The sequence below is a fragment of the Marmota monax genome, unplaced genomic scaffold, assembly GCF_021218885.2.
Source record: "Marmota monax isolate L192 unplaced genomic scaffold, Marmota_monax_Labrador192_F-V1.1 WCK01_AAM20220418_F8-fsc00047, whole genome shotgun sequence".
Taxonomy (NCBI): Eukaryota; Metazoa; Chordata; class Mammalia; order Rodentia; family Sciuridae; genus Marmota; species Marmota monax.
The window spans coordinates 11,609,015-11,636,062 of record NW_026692072.1 but is presented as its reverse complement, the minus strand read 5'-3'; the positions used below and the strand labels follow the sequence as shown (position 1 = coordinate 11,636,062).

Sequence of the window (27,048 nt, the reverse complement as noted above, 5' to 3'; positions counted from 1 at the left end):
AGGGGTCAGACCATCTCCCCCACCATTCTTCCAAGTGCTCTTTTCAAACTGTCCCCTTTCTCCCCAACTCGACTCCCGCATCATCCCTCCATATTGCCCCACCCCATACATGGAAGTTTTTGAGGACTCCCTGTTTCCTGTCTCCTGACATTCTGTACCCACAAAATGTCCCCCCCTTCTGCCCAGGCCTCTCCAGTCCAAGTGGACCTTTCCGCCCGCTCCCTGTTTCCCCCCCCCCACCCCGCCATCCTTCTTTCTCCCTCTTTGTGATACCTTTATCATTCTCTCTGTTGGCTCTTGGTCTTCTGGAAGTAACCATAGTCAACGCTCTGCCTTCTGAAAAACAGTCCTGAACTGCCCTCCATCTCCCCCCTCCAGCTGCCGCCCTCTATTCCTTCGTAGCTGAGTCCCCCTAAGGGGCTTCCCTCCTTCCTTCACTTCTGTCGCTCCTCTTCCCCTGGCTTCCCTCCCTCCTGCCCCAACTCTTCCCTGACACAGCTCCTACCAAAGTCAAGGGCCACTCCCCACTATCCCTTCTTCTCATCTTCCCCATCCACTCACATGGCATCTGACACTGGCCACCCCTCCAGGAAGCTGTCTGCTCCATCACCTTCTGGACGCTCAGTTCGGGCTTCTCCCCCCTTCCCTGCCATGTCTTCTCAGTCTTCCTCCATCCCTACTGACTCTCATCCTGGCTTTCTGACCTTGCTTCCTTTTATGCAGACCCCCGTCTTTAGCACACCACCTGCATGGTGACCATCTCCTCATCTCCGTCCGGGATCCCCTTCTCCCAAGCCTTAGACTTGAAGGCTGGTGGGGAGTGTCGCACTGCAACTCAAATGCCAGATGTGCTAAAAAGAATTCTCTTTCCCTCCAAACTTGTTCTTCCTCCTATATTCCCTGTCATGGAAAATGTCCTCATCATCCCATCAGTTCTCAGACACCGAAATGTCATCATTTCTTGCTCTTTCACCCCACAACCAATTTGGCGTCAGAACCTGGTAACATTCCTTCTGGTCCCCTCTGGAATTAGCGCATTTCTCCTTCTCCTCCCTCCTCTTCCTTCTTCTTTTCCTCCTCCTTCCCCTTATTCTTTTTCTTCTTCTCCTCCTCCTTCTCCTCCCACTGCTCCTTCTTCCTTCCTAGTACTGGGGAATGTGGCTTAAAAGTTATTGTTAGGCTGGGAGTAGTGGCACATGCCTATAATCCCAGTGACTCAGGAGGCTGAGGCAGGACGATGGCAAATGGAGGGTAGCCTCTGCAACTTAGTGAGATCCCCTCTCAAAATAAACAATAAAGGGCTGAGAGTGTGGCTTAGTGGTAGAGAGCCTCTGGGTTCAATCCCCAGTACCCTCCCACACAAGTTATTGTTAATAACCTAATACTAATAGCTCGGGATCCAGAGCCCAGGCTCTAACAGCCTTGCTATGGAAGCCTGTGCTTTTTAGCAGGTAAAACTGCTCAGTAGCTGGCAGTGAGGGCTCCACCACTGGAGGTGGTCACACCAAGGCCCTGGGGAGGAAGACCATGGAAGTCAGGGCTTGAAGGCCAGTCCTGAGGTTCTCACCTAGCTTCTCCCCTGGTGGGTGGCGGCTGTGGGACCATTCTGCCACCATGCCCTTGCTTCTCTGTGATGCCTCCTCAGCGTCTCTGCCCTTTGTCTTCCAGCTGTTATGAGCTATTTTTATTGCCTTGAACTTTCCCTGCTCTCCCACCTCCGAGTCTGGCCCGGGCTGTCCCTTCTTTCTAGAATGCCCCTTTCCTCGTTCCTGCCTACTTCCTTCCCTGTTTCCTGTCACCCCCTCCTGGAAGCCTTTGCTGCTCATGTCTGGGTGAGGTGCTTACCTGTGCACCCTCATAGCACCCCTGGCTTGTCCCTTAGCACTCTGTGTCAATATGGCCTCTAATTGTGCACTAATGTTGCTTGGCACTCACTATGGGCTGGGCCCTGTCTGTCCGAAGCACTGTCTGGAGCTTACCTCGTGGACCCCACAGCCTCGTGTATGGGTGTTAAGTCCTCGTTTTCCAAGGGAGAAACGGAGGCTCAGGGAATGGCTTGTCAGTCTCCTGTGCAGCGTGACAAGTTACCATCAACATGACAGCCTAAAACCGCACCCTTTGCGATCTCATTTATGCTCAAAGTCCCGGCCCAGCTCACCTGGGTCCTCTGCCCTGGATATGACGAGACTGCAGCCCAGGTGTCACTAGACTATGATTCCACCTGGAGCTTGGGAACCTCTCCTGAGCGTGTTCAAGTTGTTGGCAGAATTCGGGACCTTGATGCCTTAGCACTCAGGTCCCGGAAGCTGCCCCTCTTCCCAGTATGGCTGTTTGCCTCATGCCTGCAGGGAGAGCCCTTCTCTGTTCAGGAAGGGCCCAGTTCCTCCAGCTTTCACCTGACTAATCCAGGCCCACCGAAGAGCATCTCCCTTATGATGAACTCATAATCAGTTGATTTGGAACCTTCATTACATCTGTAAAATCTTTTCACTTTTGCCATAAAGGGCAATCTAATTATTCACGCGAATTAAACACGTTGTGGACACCAGGGGGCAGGAATCTTTTTTTTTTTTTTTTTTTTTACTGGTGATGGAACCCAGGGGTGCTTTACCATTGAGTTATATCCCCAGCCATTTTTCTTTTTTCTTTTTCTTTTTCTTGTTAAATGGCCAAGACTGGCTTCCAACTTGCCAACCTCCTGTTTTAGCCTCACAAATCCCTGAGATTCCAGGTGTGCGCCATCACGTGCCCAAGAGCAGGAATCTTTGAGACTATATAGAATTCTGCCTACCACACCGGGATAGCACGTGGCGCTTCCAATCTAGTGGTTTTTGTTTTTTTTTCCTTCTTCTTGACATAGCTCTGTTGCCCAGGGTGTCCTTGAACTCCTAGGTGATCCTTCTGCCCCCCAGCCTCCGGACTAGCTGGGACTACAGGTGCACCCCCCCACACGAGCTCCAGCGGTGCCTTTAATCCAATTGAGGCAGAGGAGCTAAGAGTGGGGAGGTCTTAGAGGATGGAGCTTGGTTCAGCACATAGAGTACCAAGCACAGTCCTTGGCCCATGCCAGGCGCTTGATACTTAGAGTTGCCAAAGACCAAAATGGTGGCTTGCAGACCCTCCGCTTTCATACTGAGCAACAAGGCAGGGGAACTACAGGGAATTCTTTGACTGTTTCATCTGAATTGGTGCCTGTCTGGGAGAAGCAGCCCCATAGAAATGGCTTCTTCCACCCTCCCCACCTGAATATAAAATGACACACCCTGTCACCCCCATCCCTCCGTCCTGCTCCCCTTCCCCCAGGAAGAAAGGCACAAAGTCCGGAATTGATGCTGCATCTTTTTTTATTTTTTTAATTTTGCCTTCTTCAAGCATGTGCTGAGCTGGTGGGGAGAGCAGTTTGGCAGTTAAAAAGGCCCAGCGGCTTGGGCAGCGGCGGGGGGAGGCCGGGGGAGGGTGGGGGAGTCCCTCTGTCCCCGGCCAGGGAGTAGCAAAGCCCGCACTAACTTCATAAAATATAAAACAAGGGAAGGGAGAAGGGAGGAGGGAGATTTGTAAAATACAATATCTTAGGGGACGGGTAATAATAAAAAATAAGGTTCATTATTTACAAACAATTTCTGTTCTTGGTCTCTGTACAGTGGGAGGAGGGGTGGGGCGTGGGGGGTCTGCGTGTGGTGTGTGTGTAGGGGGACAGGGAGGCAGGGGGACAGGGAGGCAGGGGGACAGGGAGGCAGTGGTCCTGTGGGAGGAGGGAGGAGGGAGGAGGTGTGGCCCAGTGAGTGGTTTATCTGAGAAGGACGGATGTTTGCGTGAGGAAGAAGTGACAATAGAGTGGTTGGCCCAAGGGGGTAGTCCAAATGTCAGGGGGTGCAGAGAGGCCCCAGCCATGGCGTGGCTGTGGCCGGAGAGCGCCAGGAGAGGTGGAACCCCTTCTCCTGGGATGGGCGGGGGTGCGAGCTGGATCCAAGCTGGTGAGCAAGAGAACTCCTCTTCTGGGTGCCAGGGGGTCCGTCCTGTGTCCTGGTTCTGGGGTCGGCCTAGGAGAGTTTGATGGTGGTGTTGGGGCCCAGATCCCTGGAGAGAGGAGAAGCTGTGATACGTTGGTCCCGTCTGTCCAGAGGGAAGCCCTCCACCCTCCGCCAGCGGGATCTGGACAGGGAGGGGTGGGTCCCTGGGAGGGTGCGGCTAAGGTGGACGGAGGGCAGGTGGGTCCTGGAACCGGGAAGGGAAAGGGCCACCCACCTACCTGTCGTGGAACCACTCCTTTGGGTGGGAGAAGTTGGGGCTGGTGCCGTTGCCACTGACGTCCCCCGGCCAGGCCTCGCTCAGGTACTTGGTGGTCTCGTGGGTGCTGTCCAGATGGTCGTGCTGCAGGTGGTCCTGGGGCCGCTGCTCCACTGGCCCCCCTGGCTTGATCTCCCAGCCTTCTGGGGGTTCCACGGGCAGCAGGGCACGGCTGTCCTCCCACGAGCTGGCCCCCTCATCGTAGAACAGGAGGCTCCGGGAGGGCACTGGGGAGAAAGCGCGGGGGTGGAAGAGGTGACCCCAGGTGCCCACTCCCTCCAGTCTGGCCCCATTCATGGCCTAGTCGTTAAGGGCACAAGCTCTGGAATCCTACAGGAGTGGATCTGGATTCCAGCCCTAACACTCTCCGGCTGTGTGACCTCTAGTTAGTCTCGCACTTTGCTTTAATCTTCCTGGGACTCAGTTTGCCCTTATGTAAAATGGGGGTATAAGGACCATTCTCATGTAGATGTGAGGTTTAAATGAGCAATACAGAGCCCACGATTGAAACTGCTCAGTGAAACAGTTGAGAAGAAGCTCTTCCTAAGGAAAGGGTTCCAGGCTGGGCACTTTTTTTCTTTTGGTGCTGGGAATGGAACCCAGGGGCACTTTTCCACTGAGCTACATCACGATTCTTTTCGTTTTTTTATTTTGAGACAGGGTCTCACTCATTTGCTGAGGCTGACCTTGAATTTGCAACCTCCTGTCTTGGCCTCCCAAGTCTCTGGGATCACAAGCGTGTGCCACTGTACCCACCCGGCAAGGAAGGAGATTTTATTTTAGCTCTGCTTCCCAGAGCAGGTGTTGAGTTCCAGGCCACCAGGTAAATTGTCCCACACTAGTCCTCAATGAAGGCAGGCTGCAAACCCAGATCTGCCATCGGCCCTCTAATGCCCCAGCCCTGACCTAAGAGTCCATGAGAAAGGCGGCCTCTGGTGTTGAGCAACACATGGGTTCCGGGGAACCAGCCTGCTGCACACCACCTCCTTCCCCAGACGTGCCCTCTGCCCTGATACGGCTGACCCACTGCGCTTTCTCTCAGGGGCTCATCCCTCGCTCTTCCCCTCCTGCTCAGGCTTGGTCTAACCCCAGCCCCCAGTGTCCATTCTTTCCTCTCCCTTGGCTTCTCTGGCCGTGGAAAAACAGGCCGTGTGTCCCCTACTGCCCACGGCCCTTAGCAGCCACCCTGTTCGCTCCCTCTCAGGCCCACTGACCAGGGAGTGGCTCTCACTCTCCACCCCCGCTTCCTCTTCCCCTAACCCTCCCCCGCCAGCTTCCTCCCCTCATGCTCCTTGCAGTATCCCTCCTTCCTGAAACTCACTCCTCCCTGATCTCCCCTCTCTCTGACCTCCCATCTGTTTCCTCTTCCTCCTCTCATATATGCCAGATATATGAAGGATAGCCTGGAAGTTCTTCCACAGGTCTCGCTGAAGTACCCTTTGCCTCTGGAAGCCACACCATTGTTGGCTGCCCAGGCTCTCCCTGCCACTCATGCAGTGTCTTTCCTCTCCTCACCCGGGTCTTCCGGAAGGGGCTGAGGGTGCTCTTGTAGGACACCCCAGCATTAAGATGCACCTCCTCACCGAGGCTGCCCCACAGAGGTGCTCAGCAAGCACACAGTGACAGCTCCCACTTGCGGGAGGAAGTGATGGAAGCTTAGAGAGCTGAAGCCACATGCCCAGGGTCACTCAGTGAGCAAGTGGCAGTGGCACCTATAACTAGACTCTAAAGCTCCATGCTTTTAACCACTGTACCTCACTGTCCCCCACTGGATGGGCAGTATTCGCACCCACGCCATCACCACCCCTCCTCTGCCCAGGGTGGACGGTGCTGATGGAGCACGACTCTCCTTCCTGTTGGTCCCGAGTGCTGCCTCAGAACCTTTCTTAACACAAGGCTTCCGGCAACCATTACTGCCTTGTTATAAATGGCCCTTGAGCAGAAACTCTGTGCTCTGCTCCCAATTCTACGGCTCACATTGAACAAATCATAGGCCCTCTTTAGGCCTCAGTTTCCCCATCTGCAAAATGAGGAGCTAGGGGGAGATGGTGCCAGTCCCAAACACGGCTCTTCTCTTGTATCTGGCTTGTGCCCAGAAGTTGGGGCGGGTGTCCCGGCTCCGGGAGGTACTCACTTTGACTGGCCGTGTAGGCGCTCTCAGTGGCCACAGGGTCCTCCTTCACAGTCTGGGAGCTGGAGGAGAACTCAGGAAGGCAGGGCACGAGGGAGCCCAGCACCAGAACGAAGCACAGGGCCGCCACCTGGGGACCCAGAGAGCAGCCCTCAGGACTGGGGCGGGGGTGGGCAGCAAGGCCGGCCACCCCTGATGCTTCTCCCCCAAACTAGTTTTCCCACAAAAGCAGCTCCCAGAGCTGACCAACCCCTAGGTGTGGGGTCTCCCACCCTCTCTGGAGCAGGTGGGGCTGCTCAGGCCACCCCAGGCCATCGCAGGGTGCACTGCTGGCAGCACTAGAGAAAGAGACTGGAGGTGGCAACGTGGTTATCAGCACTAAGCCGGGGAGAAGTCAGGAGAGGAAGAAGGGGTAGTGGAGGTGGGTGGGGTTGGCTGTGCTCCATGGCTCCATCTATGGGGAGGGGGACATATGCCATCAGGAGGAGCTGAGTCAGGACCCCAGCTAACCACTGCCCCCAGGTTGTCACGGGTTGGTGTGCTGAGTAGGGTGGCCCCAGGCTGCATGTTTCAAGGAGTGGATAGAAGGGGGTGAGCCGAGGTGGGGCCACTCTCTGGTACCCTTTCGGGTTTCTAGGAATTTTCTCTGCCTCTTCACCATCCCTTCCAGAAAGAACCACTTCATACTCCCTGCGCCTCCCTAACACCTTCACTGTGTGGGTTCTGCAGAAGCCACCTCCCCGACGGGCCTGCCCCTGGCGGGGTTCAGTTGGATGTCACCTGCACATCCACGCCACGCTAGAACGGGTCAGGGGAGCTCCCCGTGGCACCTGGCTCTGTGGGTTCAGTGAAGCCAGCCAGGGCCTGCTGGGGGCCAGCCCACAGGGCACAAGGCACTTTACCCCAGTGACAATCACCCACAATGCCACGAATTCTTCGAAACTCTGCCCACCCTCCTAGAACGCCGTCCCAGGGAAGAGTTGTCCTCCCGTGGCCCTGTGCTGGGGAAACACTACCTACCATGAGGCAGGTCCCCGTCTGGGTGGCGGCCATCTTGTAAGGTCTGGAGATCTTGCTGGTGACCAGAGTCTGGAGTTTCTGCAGCTGCTGGAGCAGGGTCCTGAGGAGGGCACAGTGGTCACCAGGCAGGCTTGGGCCTGGCAGCCGTTTCTGCCCCCTGGAGCTCTCCTAGGGGCCAGGGCTGGCTCCAGTCCTGGCTTCTACACCAGGTGCCCATGTCCGTGAAGACGAGGAGGTCACCTCCTGTGTGACTCCTCTGTAGTGTGGCTTGAGCACCTGGGGTCTGCCTCGTGGTGTGGGTCACCCTACGGAAGCTCAGGGCTACCCTGGGCCACTCTTGGCTAAGGTGGGAGTGGGAGGGTGGCCAGCCTTCTTTTTCTTACCCTACTACAGCCCCAGACACACGGGCCTTCCCTCCTGCGCACCCCACAGCACTCTGAGCTGATGAGGACGTGTTTGGCACAGTGCCCGGATGAAGGTGGCCAGTACCTGATGGCTATTGTTCATGCTCCTCTTATTGCTTTTTTTTTGCTGTTATCACAACAGCTGTAACACTTTGTCCTCATTACTACTGTGGGCTCCCACCCAGCTGGAGTCCTCTAGGTACACACAGAGGGTGAACAAATGGTTAATCTTCCTCCCCCCCAGCCTGGTGCAGTCCCCAGAGTGAACAGCAGGTGGCGAAATAGCACCAAGGGCCTGTCCCTATTTGGGGTCCAAGGTGGAGAGGTGAGGTTGAGGGCGCCTGCCCCTTCCCTGACTTATGGGATTGGGAGAAGAGGGTGATTCTCCAGGCCAATAAGGGGACTGGCTGGGCCCCCAGGACAAGCTGGGACAGAAAAAGGGAAGAAAGGAGGTAAAAGTCTTGTATTGAGCTCCTACTATATACCAGGCCATTGTCTGTTATGGTAATTACTCCCACCAAATAATTTAAGATCTCCCTGTGCTTGCAGCAGGGCACTATGAAGAATTCAGAATAATTAAAATAAAAGAAGAAAAGTCACATGAATCAATCAATCATCCTTAAATGCCAGGCACCACGCTAGGGAGGAACTGCATTATTTCATAGGATCCTTACATAAATCCTATGAGACAGTGCTTCTGCCTTCCTCCTGGAGACAAAAAACTGAAGCCCAGAGAGGTCTCAGAATTTCCCTGGAGTCACATAAATGGCAGAGTGGGGCAAGAACCCAGACCTGTGGCTTCATGCTGTGTGCCAGGCACTATGGTAGTCTTGGGACACTCATGTTTCTCAAACTCCAGTAAGTATAAGATGCACCCAGAGTTCTTGTTCAAATGCAGATTTGGGCTCAGCAAGTCTGGGGAGATCTGAAATTCTGCTTTTCTTACAAGTTCCCAAGCGACGCCCGTGTGGCCCGTCCAGGGAAACGGCTTTGAGTAGCAAGGTTCTCAAACTGACTTGGGGCCCAAGAATAATCACTTCTAACACATTTCTTGAGACTACTGATGGGGCTGGTCTGAGGATCTGCTTGGAAAACTTCTGCTCTACAGGTCTCACTCAGTGGCTCCTCAGCCCCTCTGGTGTCTAGTTATATGTGGATGAAGAAGCCTGGGAAACAGGAAGGGGCAGGATGTGGGGTCCCAGGTGGCAGGGTCTGTTTTGAGGGCTTCACGCCTTATCTCTCCCCTCTACGTCTCCCAGGGCTGCGGAAAGCCAGGCACGGGCTTCGGGGGGCCGCATGGGTGCAGGTGGCAACACTCACCTGTTGGCATTCTCCAGGGTCTCCACCTTCTTCCACAGTTCGTTGTTCTCTGATGTAAATGTCTCCACCCTGGAGGGACCAAGCAGGCATGGCTCAGGACAGCTGCAGATTCACTAGTGATCCCAGCCTTGACCACCACCATGCCACTCCGGTGCCACCTGCCTCTTGCACCCCATGAGGGAGGACTGGGGAGAGTAGGCCAGGCTGGGGAGGGGGCCCCAGCCTATCCCTTCAGGATGCTTACTTCTTTTCTAGACACTCCACGTATTCCTTCTTCTTACGGCGGCTCTCCTGGGCCGAGATCTGGAGGGGGAGGCCCCAAAACAGGGGTTACCAATGCTGCATATCCATTTCCTGGGGGACCCCCAATTTGGGGGCTGACATCACTAGGGGAGCAGAGGCCCTCACCCACCCACCCACCCACTGGGAAGACCTTTAAGTCCCCAGGGTAGGGCCAGAGGATGGCTCAGGCTTTACCTTGTTCTTGATTTTTCTCCGGACCCTCTTCAAGGCCTTCTCCTCCGCTTTGGTGAGGGGGAGTTTCGTGGGAATGGGATAGCCCTCAGCAATTAGGGTACGCTTCTCCTCTTCTGTCAGGAGCAGTGGTCCCGATGTCCCCTGTAGCTTCTGTAGGGAGTAGAACACGGTGATTAGGAACCAAACGACCCTGCATCCAAACTCAAGATCTGCCATGTCCTATCTGTAGGCTCACCACTCAGAACCTCAGTTTCCTCATCTGAACAGGAGGTGGACCTGAGTTAAATCCAGCTGTACGTATCAAGCGCTAAGATGGGGCCAGGAGCCCAGCATGTCAGGCCCTCAGGACATAGTGGGGGAGGCCTTCCTGAATGCCACCCCAGAATTCATAGAATCAAAGCTCACTTGTGCAAGGCACTCGAAGGACCCCCAACAGGCTCCCTCCACACAGTCTCAACTTGGGAATCTCCACACTCAGGGCCTGGCTCCATGTTGTCACCAGACTGTGCTTCTTGGAGGTAGGCTAGGTCGTCGTCTGGAGCCCAGGAATGTCAAATTCTAGTCCTGGCCTCTGCTTCCTATTCACCATGAGGCAGGTTGGAAGGTTCTCCTTCTCTTCTGCCAGGCAGGAACCTCTCTGAACTCTGATGGGGTAGGATCAGACTTGAGGCTCCCCAACCCTCCCCACTGGCCAGGTGGATGGACTCAGTTCCTGGCCTCCAGGGTCAGCCCACGCCCAGCTCCTTACGTGTGGGGCGGTGAGGAGGGGGGAGGTGGAGATGGCTGTGGAGGAGCGGGCCATGGGCCGGATAGGACTCGAGGGGGGCAAAGAGCGGGGACTCTGGGAGCCATCGCTGTCACTGCCGTGGCTGCTGGGGGGCGTCGGCGGCATCTGAACCAGGTCCTCTGGAAAGAGCAGGGCGAGCCAGGTTAGCAGTCTGCGCCCAGCTCTGCTCTGACATGCTGAGTTCATTTTAGCAGGGGCTGGTCCAGCCCTGACACTGAGAGAAGTGGGGTGCTAGGCCCTTGATCTCAGCCGTAAGACCAAGAGCCTAGATAGATGCTGGAAGAGCCCCTGGGACAGCCTGAAATGCCGGCGATCCCAGGCGTGGAGACCTGGCCCACCCTGCAGTGAAGGGCCAGGCCCGGGAGGAGGCACCTGCGGTCCCCAGGGCTTGGCCCAGGCCTGGCTCCTCCAGATTTCCCCCTCCTTTAACACTTGTTTGCTCTTCATGGATGCCATGCTGCTCAGAGCACTGGACTTGGCGTCAGGAGAGTCCTGACTGTAGTGCTTCCTAACCGTGCGACCTCAGACATGTTTCCCCAGCCTCTCGGCCTCACCACCCTCATCTGATGAATGGGCTGAAAAGACTGTGCTCAGAGTCGTGCAGATGCCATAAGCTCCTGTATGGGAAGTGTTTTAGGACTTGGAGGCACTTCACAAGGTAGGTGGCTCTTTCCACCTTGTCTGCATTCTCCTCTCCAAGGCAGTGAGCACCTCCAGGGCGCCATTTATCTTCTTGACCTTGTGGTACTTAGTCTGCTACATGGTAGATTCTAACTAATTCAGTGTGTGGCCTGTAAATAAGCTAGGATTGGGAAGATTCCATTACTCTTTTTCTAGGTCCCCTCTCCCCATTCTGGTCTGGGGATGAACGCTCAGAGCTCCCTGGGAATGTGCCATGTGTTCACCCAATGTCACTGCTGGGTGCTGGGTCTGTGACCCTGGGAACTCGGTGGTTTACTTGAGTACAGGGACTGTCCTCAGTCTCTGCTCTTCCAGTACTGGGACTGGGAGACGCTGCCCAGTGGCTCTTGTTGCATGAATGAATGGACGGACAGACGGACAGTCGGCTGGAGGGTGATGGGTGGCTGTGGAGTGGCTTTGGTTAGTGAGCGGATGAAAGCAGGATCAGCAGGAAGGTGATGGCAGTCCTTAACTGAGCAGGGAGGGCCGGAAGGAGAGGAGGGAACATGGATGGACGGGGTAGGTAAGGTGGGAAGGAGAGGGTATTTAGGTAAAGTGGGGACTCAAGGGGCAGGAGTGGGCCGGAGGAGAAAAGCGTCCCTGGACACACTTACCTGGTGTCACTTTGAGGAACTGGCTTGCCTCCTGGGGCTCTGCTTTGATCACTGGCAGCTGAGGCATCTCTCCTGGGGCCTGAGAAAGAGGCAGGTCCAGTCCATGAGCTGTCCCTGGGGTGGTTCCCACCCTGTGTCCACCGCCATCCCTCCCTCCCTGAGGCTGGTGGTCGCCCCTGCACAGCCCAGGAAGTGGCTGGGCTTGGGGTTCCAGGCACAGACCAGAGGAAACAGGCAGGTTCTCCTGCTGGGAAAAGCCAAGTGACACCTAAGGGAAGCAATGAGAGCCCCTCAGGGTTCACACAGGGAACTGACGGAACCAGATTTGCGTTCTTAACAAACATGCACTTCTATTCATTTCTATTACAAACTTGTTCCACAGAGGACTTCAGGAACACACGTGGCAGCACACATGTGACTACCAGCACACACACGCAAGCGGTGGTCTCTTTGAGGAAGGCGTGGTGTTAGGTGCTAGATTTGGGGAGCACCTCTCCCCACTGGGTCAGCAGCCAGCAGAAACTGGTCATGATACTGTAGCTCACGAGCACTTTAGGGGGGTTCATGCACCCATTGTACAGAGAAAGAAGCTGAGGAAGAAAGAGGGAATGCAGTGTGCCCAGAACGGAGTCAGGAGCAGAGCGGGACCCAGGCAGGGCCTCTCCCAGCAGCCAGTGGTCTGGGCCGCACATTCCAGGGAGGGTCTTGGATTTCCCGCGGGAGGCCCTTATCTACAGATTCAGGGAAGTGGAGGTGGGGTTTGGCGTGAGAGTGTGCTTTATTAATCTCATAGATATACGCTATTGAAATAGAAACACAGCACATTTTTGTATTTACATTTGGTTTTGCCTTCTTTTTAAAAAATCCTGAAGCAATGAGAAAAGGTGGGGCCTGGGCTGACCCCATCTCTGAGACCCTGGTCCACTGCCTAGTTCCCTGGCCGCCCCTGTCTGGTTCCCTGCACGTTCTCAGCTTCCTCCAAGCATTTGTACTCATTGTAGGATGGCGAAGGAGCAGCCCGAGGGGGAGGCAGAGCCGGGCCTGTGACTTCTGACCCTCAGGCCTGAGGTTCCCACTATGGCCTATTCAGAGTCCTGGGGTGGGGGCATAGCGCTTTGGCACCTCTTCCACAGACTCACCAGCCCCCCCCTCCCTCAGCCCTTACCATTGTCCCTGGGCTCACCTGGTGGGGGATGGGCAGCCTGGACAGGGGGCTGAGGCCCAGCAGCGGGGTGGTGGCCATGGCGGCAGCAGCGGCCATGGCTGAGGAGGCAGCCAGGGGGTCCACGGGCAGCTCCGGGCTCTGCTCCTGCTTCACCATGATGGAGCACAGCTTGTGTCCCAGCGCCCAGGCTCCATGTTCCACATCTGGGGGAGAGGGCAGGATCCAGGCTCAGGCCACTCCCAGAGTAGAGAGCCCAGCCCCCTCCTGCCTGCTGGGAGCTGCACAGGGCTGGACTGAGGAGTGACACAGGGGACACCAGAAGGTGGGCAGGAAAAGTGGGGGCCCTTGTGAGGTGAGAGGGCAGGATGGCCCAGGGCCAGAAAAGGTGAGCATGTCTTTGGCAGCTGACAGAAAGGGCTTGGGCAGGGGGCCTGGATCCCTCCTGACTGGCTGTGCTGTGACCTTAGGCAAGTTGCTTACCCTCTCTGAGTTTCAGCTTCCTCTTTAAAAGGGGAAAGGAAGAGGATACACCTAACAGGTAGGTTTTGAGGATTAAATAATATAATGCACATCAAAAACATAACACAGTACCTGATGAGAAAAAAATGATCTGTAAATGGAAGCTCGTATTAAAATAATTACTGTTATCCAGTAAACATTTGCTGAGCACTGTGCCAGGTGCGGGGGATCTAGCAAGAGCCTCAAGCAGCTTAGTGTAGCTGGCATACCCAGGGATGTGGAGGCAGGGAGGTCCGCGGGTGGCATGCCCTTGAGACTGGGCCCAGACCTGTGACTTTATCCAAAGGTGATAGGAAGCCACCGAAGCGTTTCAAACGTGCTAGAATTGGTGATGTTAAAAAGGACTGCTCTGCCCACGTGTGGGGACAGGACTGGCTACAGGCAGATGGAGGCAGGGAGACCCATGGGAAGCTGCTGAAATATATCGCCCAGGCAAGAGAGGAGGAAGGCTAAAGAAAAGCAATGGCAGTGAGAATGGAGAGGGAAGAACCTACTAGAAACACATCGAGGAGAAAGAATCCACAGGTCTAGGGGGAGATACTCAGGTTTCCCGAAGGGCAGAGTCTACCTCCTGCCCATCGAGTGGGTCTTCTGGTCTCACTTGGGCCCTGGGGCTGGTGGCCATCACCCTTTCCCACAGTCCTCCACCCCAAGTCAGCCCTGCTGATGGTGGCCCCAGTGCCTGGCAGCCAGAGAAGCAGTGTGAGGCAGGGGGATGGGGAGCCACATGCAGGGAAGGGCTGGAGGGGACTCTGGACTTTGTGGCCCACTGTGGGTGGGGAGAGGGGTCAGCACCTCCTGGAGACCACCTCAGAGGCCAGGCCCCACCCTGCTGGGAGCCTGAGAGCCCCATCTCTAGGCCACAGGCTGCCCCTAGGCTCCAGGAACACCCACAATCTTCCCAAATTACAGGGCCAGGCTGCTGGGCTCCGGGAAGCTGTCCCCGTAAAGGGCCCACAGACAAATTGCTTTAAAAATAGACTTGGGGTGGCCAAGGAGGTGTTGGGCAGGACCAGCAGGGGTGGACAGAGAACCTGTCGAGGGAGGGGGTCCACCCCACACCACTGCCCTTCCCCAGGCGGGGGCCTGAGACCTCACGGAGGCTCCAAGATGTGCCTAAGGCCAGGGCACAGTGGCCAGCTGGGACCTCAGCAACATGAGCCCTAGAGCCACGTAAACCCCTAGAAAGTGCTCCTGCCCTCATGGCAGGGATACGGAGGCCTGTATGTGCTCCTGGGGGCTCCAAGACCCTCGGGCACAGCTCAAACTTCTTGCAAAGAGCACAGCTCTAAGCTCATGACCTTACTCCTCTTCCCCAAACTCCACAGGGCAGGCACTGCTGTTCTCCCGCTGAGTACATGAATCAGAGGAGACAGTTAAGAAACTCACTCAAGGCCAATGTCCTCTGAAGGGGAAGAGGAGCAAGAACACTTTTCATTGATTTAGCCACTCATGGTATTAACAGGACTTTGATAGGTACAGGGAAAATAGCCCTGATTACTAATATATATTATATGCTGAGCCCTGAGTGGGTACTTTATGTGCATGTTTTTTAATTTGTCCAGAACTTTCAAGTACATATTATTTTCATTTTACAATTGAGGAAACAGGGGCCCAGAGAGGTTAAAAAAGTTGCTTGAGGTCACCCAGAAGCCAGTGAATGTACTGGAATGCACAGCAAATCCTGTTGGGCTCCTAACCCATTAGCTCTTGCTGCATTTGAGGCTGGCAGTAGTGGTGGAAGTGGGTGAGACATAGAATTGGGGGGCTGACTTGTAAGTCTCCATTTGCATCTTAGTGTGTGCATGACCTAGACAAAAAAAATCCATTTTTATGAAGTCTCATCTTTCTTGCATGTCAAATAGAGATGATGATAAAAGTGATTCTTGCCTCATTCTTGTCCGTTGTGAGTCTTAAAAGAGATAATTAACATGGAGGCACTTTATATACTGGAGGATGCTCTCAGAATGTTCACTGTTATTCCCACTGCTAAATGAAACTACTGAGGCTTCTAGGTTAAGGGAGGTATCCGCCATCACTCAGCCAAAATGGACAGAGCCAGGCCCACTTGCACTTGAGGGGATGATTGAAGGACTGTGTTTCTAGATGGACACAGAGCGAGTCTTCACTGACTACCAGAGTGGAAGGACTCCAAAGCCCTTTGCTTTAACACAGGAAGTCAGGAGAGAGGGGAGTTTGGAGAGCCCACCTTCAGGATTAAAAGCTGGGTACAGGGCCTCCCAGGTAGCAGCTCAGAGGGACATCTCAGTAGGAGGAGGCGAAAAAAGTTCTAGAAACTTATTGTCTACATGAGTTATTTAATTGCTTCCACTGTTGTTCTAAGTCAGTGATTCTCAATCCCAACAGAACTCTGGGAAGCTGGGCCCGGCCCTGGCGTGGCTGGGCAGGGCTGGGCTGGGAGCCAAGGATTTGCTCCTAACAGGTCCTCAGGTGATGTTGCAGGTCTAGGAACCAAGCTTTGTGAACTGGTTTTTGAACTAAGTCAGCAAAATTCCTTTTGAGAAGCACCCATAAAGGTTTGATTAAGGAAGACCCCAAAAGCAGGGAGGTGCACCTGCTGAGGTGTGTGTGGGTGGCTCCTCTGGAGTCTCAGGCCATAGCCACTCCCTCCTGTTGCTCAGAGGCTGCGCCCTCCTGGGCCTGGCAGACCTGCCCTGTCCCTGGGCCCTCCACCTCTTACCCTGAGTGGTGTCCTCCATCTTAATGGGCACGAGGGGGCTCTGAGGTGCCGAGTCCCCACTCAGGGAGTAGCTGTGCTCAGCCTGGATGCCCGGTGCCGGGGAGTCCAGTTCCATGTCCAGCAGGGGGCTCTTCTCGTCCAGCACAGGGTCATCAAAGAAGCTGCTGAACAGGTCATTGGAGAAGTCCTCCATGTTCTCCACAAAGTGGTCCAGGTGCTCCGGAAAGTGCTGGGAGGGAGGAGAGGAGAGGAGAGGAGAGGGGACTCAGCTTGGCTTGGGAACCGAGTGCAGGCCTTGCTGTGGTGTGGTCACCTCCCTATGCTCTACCCCCACCATGAAAACCACCACCGCTGCCACCGACCTCCCCAGGACCACACCATGACTGGGTCTTTTCATTTTTCTCACTGTCATTACCACTGTCACCAGTCACCTGGGTCACCGGGGTCCTCACCAGCTTCATTCTGAAGGGGGAGTTCTGCATGGGTCCAGACAACAGGACCCCGGGCTGTGACCTTGGCACATCACTTAAACTGCCTGAGTCTGTTTCTAGGAGAACTGAGCAAGTGTGCATCTCTAAGGCAACCTAGTGACATTGCATTGTGTTTTGCAGGCATGTCGGGAGAGGATGACACAGGCTGGTGGGATTCTCGAGGCCTCCAGTCCCTTCATCAGCATACTCCCCATCTGTCCTCATGCCTCCAGAGTCTCCCTTTCCCAAGCCACTCTTCATACCAAGAGATGAGGCTCTGGAGCCCTGGTGCTCAGGTTCGAATCCCTGGGTACTTGTAGCTATGACTCAGAGCTATGACTCATTAATAGGTTATGAAATCAACTTAGTGGGTCATGACCAGAATTTTAAAAATATATTTTTAAAGATTTTTACTTGACACATAATAATTTTCCATATTTATGGGGTACAGGGTGACATTTCAGTACATGTACACGGTGTACATGTATCATTGCATGTAATGACTTGATCAGGGTAATCGGTATCTTTATCACCTCAAACATTTATCATTTCTTTGTGTTAGGAACATTCAGAATCCTCTTTTTTTTTTTTTCTATTTTGAAATATACAATTAACTGTGGTCAACCACACCTTACCCTATTGTGGTGCAGGACATTAGAGTGACTTGTCCTTTCCAACTGCACCCCTGTAGCCGGTAACCACTCTTTCCCCAAACCCTCTCCACATGGTGCCCTACTATTCGACTCATTATTTCTATGAGACCAACTTTTTAAACTTTCACATGAAAGTGAGAACCTTGAGTATTTCTAACCAGAATTTAAGAAAAAAAATACAACTGAACAAAAGAGTAAAAAATATCTGAGCACATAGCACACAAAACAATTAAATACCTGTTGACAACTTTATCTCCATTTATGTGTGTGTATCTCTCTGTGTGTGTGCTTGATAATGATGTAAAATATATTCCTTAGAAACAAAAATATCTGACAAAATCTTGGTTTCCATGAGCTGGGGAAAGTTAATTAACCTCTCTGTTTTGTTTCCTTATCGGTACAGAGGGGTCCATAGTAGTTCTTACCCACTAAAATTGTTATGAAGATAAAAACAGTTAATACATGTAAAGCCTTAGGATAGCCTCCTGGCACATAGTAATTGCTCAACAAATGCTAAATAGTGTCACTGATAAATCATTCCAGGGACTGACACACAATAGGGGCTTATAAGCTTTTTTTCTCTCTAAGGAAAGTACAAGTACACTGGCCAGAGCCTATAGTCCCAGCAACTTGGGAGACTAAGGCAGGAAGTTTGCTTGAACCTAGAGGTTAGAGACCAGCCCCAGCAACATAGCAAGACCCCTGACTCAAAAGAAAAACTATAAATGTGTAAAGAATTGTTGCTATTGCTAGACACAGTGGCACATGCCACTCTCCTAGAGCTTTGGGAGACTGAGGCAGGAGGGTCACAAGTTTGAGGACAGCCTGGGGAACTTAGGGCGACCCTGTACCAAAATAAAAATAAAAAGGTTTGGGGATGTAGCTCAGTGGTAGGGCACTCCCAGATTCAGTCCCAAGTACTACATGAAAAAAAAAAGTACTTTTTGTTCATTCATTATTTATTGAACGAAAATATTTGCTGGTATGTTGGAAGAGGCAGGGTGTTGGTTGCTTAGGCCCTGGATTAATGGCTGGTGTCAAGGGATTGGCTTAAGGTACAGAGTCATTGGCTTTTTGTGGCCTGGACTATAAGAAGCCTGTTCCAATCCAGCAGGGATAAGCAGAGAAGGCTTCTGTCTGAGAAGAAGGTTCAAGGCCACTTGAGTCCATCGGGGAGGAACAAGGGATGAGGAGTCTTGCTTTCTATTTGTTAAGTGTCCTAATTTCTCTGTGCCTGAATTTCTTAACCAGCCCGGTGCAGTGGCACACACCTGTGATCCCAAAGACTGAGGCAGGAGGATCTTGGATTCAAAGCCAGCCTCAGTAACTTAGTGAGACCCTAAGCAATTCAGCAAGACCCTGTCTGTAAATAAAATAGGGATGTGGCTCAGTGGTTAAGCATCCCTCAGTTCAATCCCTGGTTAAAAAACAAACAAACGGGTTGTGTGTGGGGGGGATAAAAACAAAACCAAGAAATTTCCTTACCCCTAAAGGGAAAATAATAATTCCTGCCTCACAGCATTGTCAGGAGGACCAAATACTTGTTAAATATTCAGTTCTCATCTCTTTTTTTATTTTTAAATATTTATTTTAGGTTTTAAGTGGACACAATATCTTTATTTTACATTTATGTGGTGCTGAGGATTGAACCCAGTGCCTCATGCCTGCTAGGCGAGCATTCTACCACTTGAGCCACAACCCCAGCCCCTCAGTTCTCATCTCTTAAAATAATGAATGATAAGGGCGATAGTTCTCATAATGATAACAAATCAAATACCTGCTACATATATACAGAAAACTTGTATATATGTAGCAGGTATTTGATTTGTTATCATTATGAGAACTACAGCCCTTAAACTCTGGATCTGGGCTGAGCTTACAACCCAAACTGGGAGGTGATTTGGTCTTACTCTGTAAACAAGCATGTTAAGAGAATCCAGGACAAAATGGGTTCAGTAACCCCAATGGTAGGTACCTCCCACTTCCAGTCTGCCGGAAATCATAATCATAATCATCATCCTGCATTGCTGTTGTGGTTTTAACCTTCCAAGCTGCTGTCATACGCATCATTTCATTTAATCCTCACAATTACCCAGTGAGATACGGAAGATGCATCTTTGTATTTGACAGACAGGGAGCAGAGGCCCAGGGAGCTAAGTAGAACAGGGAAGTGTCCACAGTCCCTCACTGTCCAGCCCTTCCCCAAACACCACCCTTCTTCCTCTCTTTGGTAACTGCCTGTTGGACAGGTCTCTGTCTTGTTCACCTCTTAGACCCTCATTACATCCTGGTGGAGGAACAGGGCCTGGAATCCCAAAGAGCAGGATAGCAACTGTCCATCAATTCCTGGAGTGCAGCAGGACCAGGACGTCAGAGGTCTGCTGAACAAGAGTAACTGTGATCCCAGACAGAAGCCCTTTATGGGATAAAACCCTCTGCCCTCCAACCACCCAGTCAGTCAGAGCCAGAGAGGGACAAGTCACATCCAAGGCAAGGCAGGACCAGCCCAGCTGGGTGCTTCCTCATAGCCCTCCCCTCAGGGTCTCTCACAGGCCTTGGGGGGAGGGGGGCAGAGAGAAGGGTTTGTGAGAGGGGGAGAGTGTGAGTCAGCTGCTTAGGTATTTCTCCAGCAGCTGCTTCTCAGCAGATAAGGGTTTGCCAAGCCCCTTCCCGGGGGCCTGAGAGAAGACAGAGTTTCCTCCAGTCTGGGCACGGGTCCCTGAAGGCCTTGGCTCCAGGCCTTCAGAGACCCCTTTTGCAGTGCCCACTGGAATTTACTGAGGGAACTCTGTTTTTGTGAGGAGCCCCCACCCCCACCTGCTAGAACAGCAGCCAAAGCCCAGCAGGACGGAGCTTCCAGAGCAGTGGGTGCCAAGTGAAGAGAAGGGCGGCCAAGGGCCAGGCAGTTTTAGTCCTCCTTGTTTAGGGCTTCCTTAGGTGTTAGGTGGATGGTGGACAAGTCCTTTACCCCCAGGCCCACCTGCTTCTCAGGGGAGCACTGCTGCCAGGGTCTCCTCTTTGAGGGTTTTGTAGCCCTACTTTCATATGGTGCCTGACCTCTTAGCAGCTCAGCAGTTATGATTTAGAGACAGAAGGGACCTGAAAAATCTCCTCCCATTCCTCACATTTCTTCTTCTTCTTCTTCCTCTTATTATTATTATTTTGGAACTGGCAATTGAACCCAGAGGTGCACAGCCACTGAGCCAACATCCCCAGCCCCTCCCCACTTGCTCTTTTATGAGACAGGATCTAACTTAATTGCTGAGATTGGCCTCGAACTTGCAATCCTGCCTCAGCCTCCCCAGTAGCTGGGATTACAGGCATGTGCCACCACTCCTGGCACCCATCCCTTGCATTTGTTAATGAGAAATAGGTCAGAGAGGGGAAAGCCATCTATCTAGGGTCAAAGAGCAAGTTGGTAATGTTGAGGGTAGGGTTCAGCATCGTTCTGGGGGCGGTGTGGTGTTAACTTCTGCAACCACCTTCCCCAATTCCTGGAAAGCCCACTCGAGAGACTTCAGACCTCCCCAGCCCCAGCCCGGCCACTGTACCTGCTCCCCATCCAGCCCTTTTCCGTGTTCACACACAAAAAGTTCAGGTTTAGATTGTTCAGGGAAATTGGGGGCGGTGGGCAGACGGGGTAGAGAGAGGCCAGAGGCCAAGCGTCCAGAAAGGGAAGAGTGTTGTGCATCAACGTTCTGAAGGGGATAGGGTTTTACTCGGGGTGAGCGTTCTACGGGGGTGCCTTTCCAGGCAACGGGGGTGGGAAGCCAGAGAAGGAAACATTATGATTTGTTTCCCTCCTCATTAAAGTCTTTTTCCTACAGTCGTGCCAATATAAGCTCCTCGGCTGCCACGCGGAGCCGGCGTCGGCTCCACACACTCTTGCAGGAGAGGTCCGGAGCTCTCCGTCTCGCAGATCCACCTATCCCCCGTCTCGGCTGCACCTTCTCTGGGCGCCCGGGCTCAGCTGCACGTCCCCTAGGCATTTTAGAGAACGATCTGTCTATTGCGCGCGGCCCACAAATGGTTAACTCCGGCGCGCTCGAGGGGGGCGGGGCACCCCCGCGGGAATCCGGCCTGCTCATTGGCGAGGGCCGCAGAGCTCCTGGCCAATGGGAGGAGGCTGCGAGCCTCTGCTAGCGGGGCCGGGAGGGCGCGGGAGGAACGCTGGCTGGCCCCGAGGAGGGTGTCCGGCCCGAGCTGCCCGCCGGGCACTGGAGCGGAGAAGGGTGGCCTGGGACCCTCCTATTTCCTTCCGCGTCTGGGGCAGCGGTAGAAACGGCGGTCCCACAGCGTCCCAAAACCCTTATCTGTTGCAAAGCCCCGCCCCTGTCGCGCGAGGAGGGGCTGGTGGAGAGGGCGGGTCTCCTCGCCGCGCTCAGGGGCGGGCCAGGCTCCAATTCTTAAGTCCCTTCGCCGCTTTTCCGGATCAGCTCCTTCCTCTCCTCCTCGATTAATCCTATTGTGGGCGCACTGATGGGACAGTGGAGTCTCTGACCTTGGTGGGGGAGAGGCGACATTCTCGGGGCGGTATTAGTACTGGCTGCGGTTCCTCTCCCTACTCCCTCCCGCGCCTTTAATCCTTCCACTGGAGTCAGTGCAGGCTGGGCAAAGCTCTGGGGGCGCAGATGCTTGCTGGGGTGCGTGTGTGCGGGAGAAGGGCCTTTCCCGACCTGGAGCATCCCCCTTCCTTCAGGCCGCCAGCTCCGTGGCGCTTGCACCCCTGTCCCTGGCTTCTGCCCCTCCCATCCGCGCAGGCTACTCCCATCTGTGCTTGTGGGGGGAGGCGGGGAGACCGGAGTGGGTCCAGGCAGAGCTGTGGGATAAGGGGTGGGGGGGAATCCCAAGCCCGAACATTCCTTCCGAGAAAGTGAGCTCTGGGGAGAGATGGGAGGAGAGTCCTCTCACATTTCCCCCTTTCTTCCCCCGCAGGCTGGGCCCACAGACATCCCCCCTCCCCCAAACACACTGACCCATACATTCCCGGACGGTTACTTGCTTCGTGGTCACTAGAAAATTGCCCCCATTTCAAGCTGAAGGGCCACCATTCTGAGTCACTGTGTGCCCAGAGTGAGTTTGTGTGGGGGGAATGGGTCAAGAGAGAGCAGGGAGAGGAGGGTGGGCCCCTGGGTTCCCAGTTGTCGCAGACCCTTCTTGGTTCTTAAGCCTAAGTACTCTATGTCATATTGCCATAGAGTACTTAGGGGTCCCAAGAGACAGAGGACTTGTCTTCCCACACTTAGAATGTAAGGTTATCCCATGATGGGAAGAGGCACTGGGATCAGACCCTGGAGGTCCCAGTTCAAGACCCAGCTTTGCTCTGAGACCTGGCAGGGTCAGGTGGTGCTGCCTCTCTGGGTCCCAGTTTCCTCATGAGTTATCATCCATGACCTTACTGAAGGGGGCAGCAGGACCAGGGTGAAGAGAATTAGTCCCTGGAGAGCGGGCTCTTTCTTCCCTGGCCTCTTATGAACTAGAAGGGGTGAAGCCAACCCTCCCTGTGTATCCTGACAGGACATGGGGGTGTAGGAGAGTCCATTGTTCCAACCTCCCACCTTGCCCTTCCCCTCCCCCTCCACTCCCCACAGGCCCAGGGAGGGCAGATGCTGAGGTTTCACATTTTCTCCCCGCTGAACTGTTCACCGCATGCCCAAATCCAAATAAGCAGGAATGCTTCTGTGTGTGCATGCACACACACGTGTGCCCAGTCTATACAGACATGGGCTGGGAGGTTCCTTTTACACAGGGAATCTCCATTTCTCTGACACCACACAATGAAAGACAAAACACACCCTTTGCCACATTCAGGTAGTTCCATGCACGGCCTCACAGGGGTGCTGTCACACATACACACACCCTCCCAGGCTTGCATACTGTGGAGCATACAAACCCGACAAGTCACTCATCAGATGTGATCAGAATAACACCGATTCAAATTGGCACACTCAGGCTGGGGGTGTGGCTCCGTGGCAGAGAGCTTGCTGAGCTCGCAGGAGACACCAGAACCATCCCCAGCACCACAAAAACAAACACAATAGAGATGCACACTCACACACACACACACACACACACGCAGTCACTCCAGACATGGGCGCACGCAGGCACAGTTATGGTCACAGTTTCACACAAACACAGGCAACATTTCTTATAATCACAGAGCTAAATGCTGACTGTGCCAAGCCACGGGTCTGAGATGACTGTGTCATGTGAGACCCAGCGAAGGAGATTTGGGAGTCTCAGGCTTGCCTGGGACTGGGACAGTGAGGGCTGGGACTGGAGGAGGGGCCAGCATAGGGACCGAGTTAGTGTGTGTGTATGCCAGTGTGTGTTGGGAAGAAGAACGGAATTAGTAAAGGGCATGCGGGCACCCACTGTGCTGGGGGTGCAGAGGGAGAGTCCTGGAAGGTTGTGTATGCTCTGCACCCCCAGCCCTGGTAGTCTAAGCCTCACACCAGTTACCCTGTCCTGGCCAGGCCACAGGTCCCTCAGGTTCTCGGCCAACCCCTGGCATCTTTTGACCAGGCTGCCTATGTGCTGTGGCCCAACCCTGGGGTGGGCGCCAGGCACTGTCTGGGCAGGAGGAAGCCATGGCAGTGAGTGCTGCCGCCCCGGGGTTGGGATTAGCTGTGACTGGCACCACCGAGAGCACAGCAGCCCTGGGTCTGGCTGCTGGAGACGTTGGTCCATACACAGTGGCCAGAGGATCTTTGTGGGACAGCTCAGGACACTGCAAACAGAGTGCCAGGGCTGGCGCTGGGCAGGGGGCGCCTCTGGAGAATAAGGGCAATCTGTTGCATTCATGTATCCATCATTCATAGGGTATTTACCGAGCACCTACTATGTACCCAGAAATGAACAGGCCTGATTTCCTGCTCACAAAAGACTTCCTAACTAATGGTGAGACTACCCCACTTATGGAGGTGAATCCATGTTTCGAAGAGCAGCATCAAGAGGGATCTTTTAAAACCCTGAAATGACCATGTCATTCCCCTGCCCAACATCCATCGATGACTTCATACTGCCCTTAGGATAGGGACAAAGTTCCCTAGTGTAGCTTGAAGCAATTCGCTTACATTGCGTCTATCTTATTGTGTTCAAATCTTGTTCTTATCCCCAAAGCCTAGAGTACTCAGATAGCTCTCAGATGTTTGATGACTGACTAACTGATTGACTGGGTCAATGGAGGAATGTCAGTGAGCTAAGGGACTGAGGCCCTTTCTTCTGCAGCAGAGCCTCCAGGAATTACTGTCCTGAATCGCGTTCCCATGCCAGCTCGCTCCTGCTCCAGGCAGAGTTTCCATTGGCTTGGCCTCCTTCCCTCAGCTCCTCCCTGGTGTGGCTGCTGTACCCATTCTCCAGGTTGTTCGTGCCCAAGGAAGGCTCTTTGTTTCTAGCCCCAGCCAGATGAGCTACCTGAGGAGCACAGACCCCACTCAGTGCTGAGGAGCGAGCCCCAGGCTGAGGCCATTCCAGGGGTGTAAATGGGGCCCAGTGGCCAGCGGCGGAGCTGCTCTGGGGCCTTGGCCAGCTGGAAGACCTGCTGGGCTGGAGCCTGCCGCCTGGCTCGGGCTGGAATTCCCTTGGCCTCCTCCCTCTCCTCAGCCTCTGGCTTCCTCATGGACCCGGCCTGTCTGAGTTGTCCTGGGGTTTTATTTTTGGAAGAAGTGCTATTCTCTCCCCTTATTGACTCCAGTCCTTCGGGGAAGGTGTGGGGCCCCTGGGCTCGGCTGGGGATCAGGCTGTGACTGTAGCCCCTAGGGTCTGGACCTCGCTGGCCTCCAAAGACTCTTGACCCACCAGATGCTCCAAAGCTAGCTGCCCCTGCCTCCTTCCCCCTCCCAGTGTGTGACTAATGCCTGCCTTGTCCTTCTTGAAGAGACCCACGATGGCCAAAAGAAATCATTATAATTTTAGCGCAGCATGAGATCCTCCTCCTCTTATTGGCAGGAGCAATATATTCCAATGGCAAAGGCGGCAGACCTGGGTTCTAACCTGGCTCTGCTAACATGCTGTGTAGCCTTGGGCAGGCTATTTAACCTCTCTGAGCCTTAGTCTAGGCTATGAAATGGAGGTACTTTCATTTATTCTACCGCGTTACTATGAGGATGAATTGAGAGAACATTTGTAAAATGCTTTAAACCATGCAGGGCACGTCGAAGGCTCTCATTCATCGTAACTGTTACTATTATTATTATAGATGAGGAAAACTGAAGGCCAGGGATGGGAGCGGACTTGCCCAGGATCACACAGCTCACGGTCAGCAGCTCTTTCCAGAGGGTTCATTTGTCTCTATCTCCTTTCCAAGGAGAAGGGAGGGGCTGGCGTCAGCCCAGAGAAGAATTTGAGTCAGTCAGCTGGGCAAATCCCCCATCTTCTGTGTTGGCCTCCTGTCACACTACCCAGGCCCACCCCTGTGGTCCTCGGGACTCTGCCTTGCTCACTGAGAGTGAGGGTTCTGGGGAGACCACCTGGTACGGGGCCCCAAGGTGGACCCCAGGCCAGGGGGACTCAGAGGAGCAGGGAGTGCTGGGTCCTGACATCACAGACTGGAGAAGCTTGAGCCACAGCCCTGTGGGCCAGCTGGGGCCCTTCCAGCACGTCCAGATGTCTCAGGAATGTGCTGAGCTGGGAACTACCTCCGAGTTCCCTCACCACCCCCAGCCCCGTCCCTCATCTGCTTTGCTCAGACTCTGCCTCTGCTCCTCCTCCCGCCCGCCCTTCCCCTCTCATCTCCCCTGCCCATGGGAGGGGGATTGGTGTCCACCATGTCTCTGGCTCCTGGCCACAGCCCACCTCCCTCTCAGACCTCTGAAGGGGTTGTCGGAGGCAGGAGCCCTTCCCCTTCTGCAGACCCCGAATGCTGTGTGGGGTGGAGGGAGATGGGAGCCGAAGCTGACGGGGAGGGGAGCCTTCTGATAGAGCAGGCCAGATCCCAAATGTGGAACTGATTTGCAGCCCTGGAAAGAAAGGGGTGAAGGCTTTGGGGCGGCAGAGGGCAGGGCTGGGCCTCTTCCCTGGGAGGATTGAGAGGGGCTCTGGGCACCTTATCCCAGCTGAGGGCTAGTGGGGCCAAGGAGGTAGGGTGCCAGGCTGGGCTGGGCCCCAGAAGGTTCAGGTCCTTCTAGGCCCTGGGGTTAACGGAACATTCTTTGTCTGATAGTGGAGGTCCTGAGCTATTAGAGGCGCTTGGGGAACCCTATTAGTGTCCTAGGATTGGGCAGGGGGCAGGACGTGGTTCAGGCTAGAGATCCCAGCCCCAAAGAGGCACAGCCCATCCTTTTGCAAGGGCGGGGTTGCCTTGGCCTCCCCAGGCCAGCCTGGCTCTGAGAGCTAGGAAGAGCCACAGGGAAGGGTGCTCCTGGCCCAGTGTGAGAGTCACATCAGGGCATGCGGTGGGAGTGGAGGAGAGAAGGGGCCCGGGCCGGCCGGCCGCTGCCTCGGGTGGCCCAGGGCTCTGGGAAAGCCCACAGTGCTGTCTCCCCTGGGGAGAGCCCCTGGTTATCTAGACAGGCGGACAGCTGACATTCCCCTAAGGGACTCTAGACCTGCCAGAGGAGCTAGGTCCACCACCACCTTAACCATTCCAGAACTATCACTGGCTCCCTCTTGTCCCTGAAAAACCTCCCAGCTCCCTTGCATGGATTCAAGGCCTGTCACAACCTGATCCTGACTTGCCCCTGCAGTTAGAGCCCCTCACCTTCTCCTCCCTCCAGCCCAGCTGGACTGACCACTCCCAACTCCTTAACCCTGCTGGGATCCTCTCTGCTGCAGGGGCTTTGCCTCGGGCATCCCAGCGCTGGGAATGCTTTGCCCCCA

General features: G+C 54.3%; 1 protein-coding gene across 3 annotated transcripts in view; it reads right to left on the bottom strand.

Annotated features, from left to right (window-relative positions):
- Window positions 1–3,404: 3,404 nt before the first annotated feature.
- Window positions 3,405–27,048, bottom strand: part of Creb3l1 (cAMP responsive element binding protein 3 like 1) — a 33,630-nt gene continuing 9,986 nt past the window's right edge. Inside the window, exons 2-12 of one of the 3 annotated variants that reach the window (XM_046456958.2) lie at window positions 16,107–16,335; window positions 12,905–13,089; window positions 11,722–11,800; window positions 10,388–10,545; window positions 9,640–9,789; window positions 9,407–9,465; window positions 9,163–9,231; window positions 7,439–7,538; window positions 6,422–6,548; window positions 4,250–4,514; window positions 3,405–4,093 (exon numbers count right to left, since the gene is read on the bottom strand). In XM_046456958.2, coding sequence (XP_046312914.1) covers window positions 3,604–4,093; window positions 4,250–4,514; window positions 6,422–6,548; window positions 7,439–7,538; window positions 9,163–9,231; window positions 9,407–9,465; window positions 9,640–9,789; window positions 10,388–10,545; window positions 11,722–11,800; window positions 12,905–13,089; window positions 16,107–16,335 — 1,911 coding nt within the window. In that variant the 3' untranslated portion in view covers window positions 3,405–3,603. The remainder of the gene's footprint in view (window positions 4,094–4,249; window positions 4,515–6,421; window positions 6,549–7,438; window positions 7,539–9,162; window positions 9,232–9,406; window positions 9,466–9,639; window positions 9,790–10,387; window positions 10,546–11,721; window positions 11,801–12,904; window positions 13,090–16,106; window positions 16,336–27,048) is intronic. The other 2 variants (XM_046456966.2, XM_046456976.2) reach the window with 2 other exon arrangements.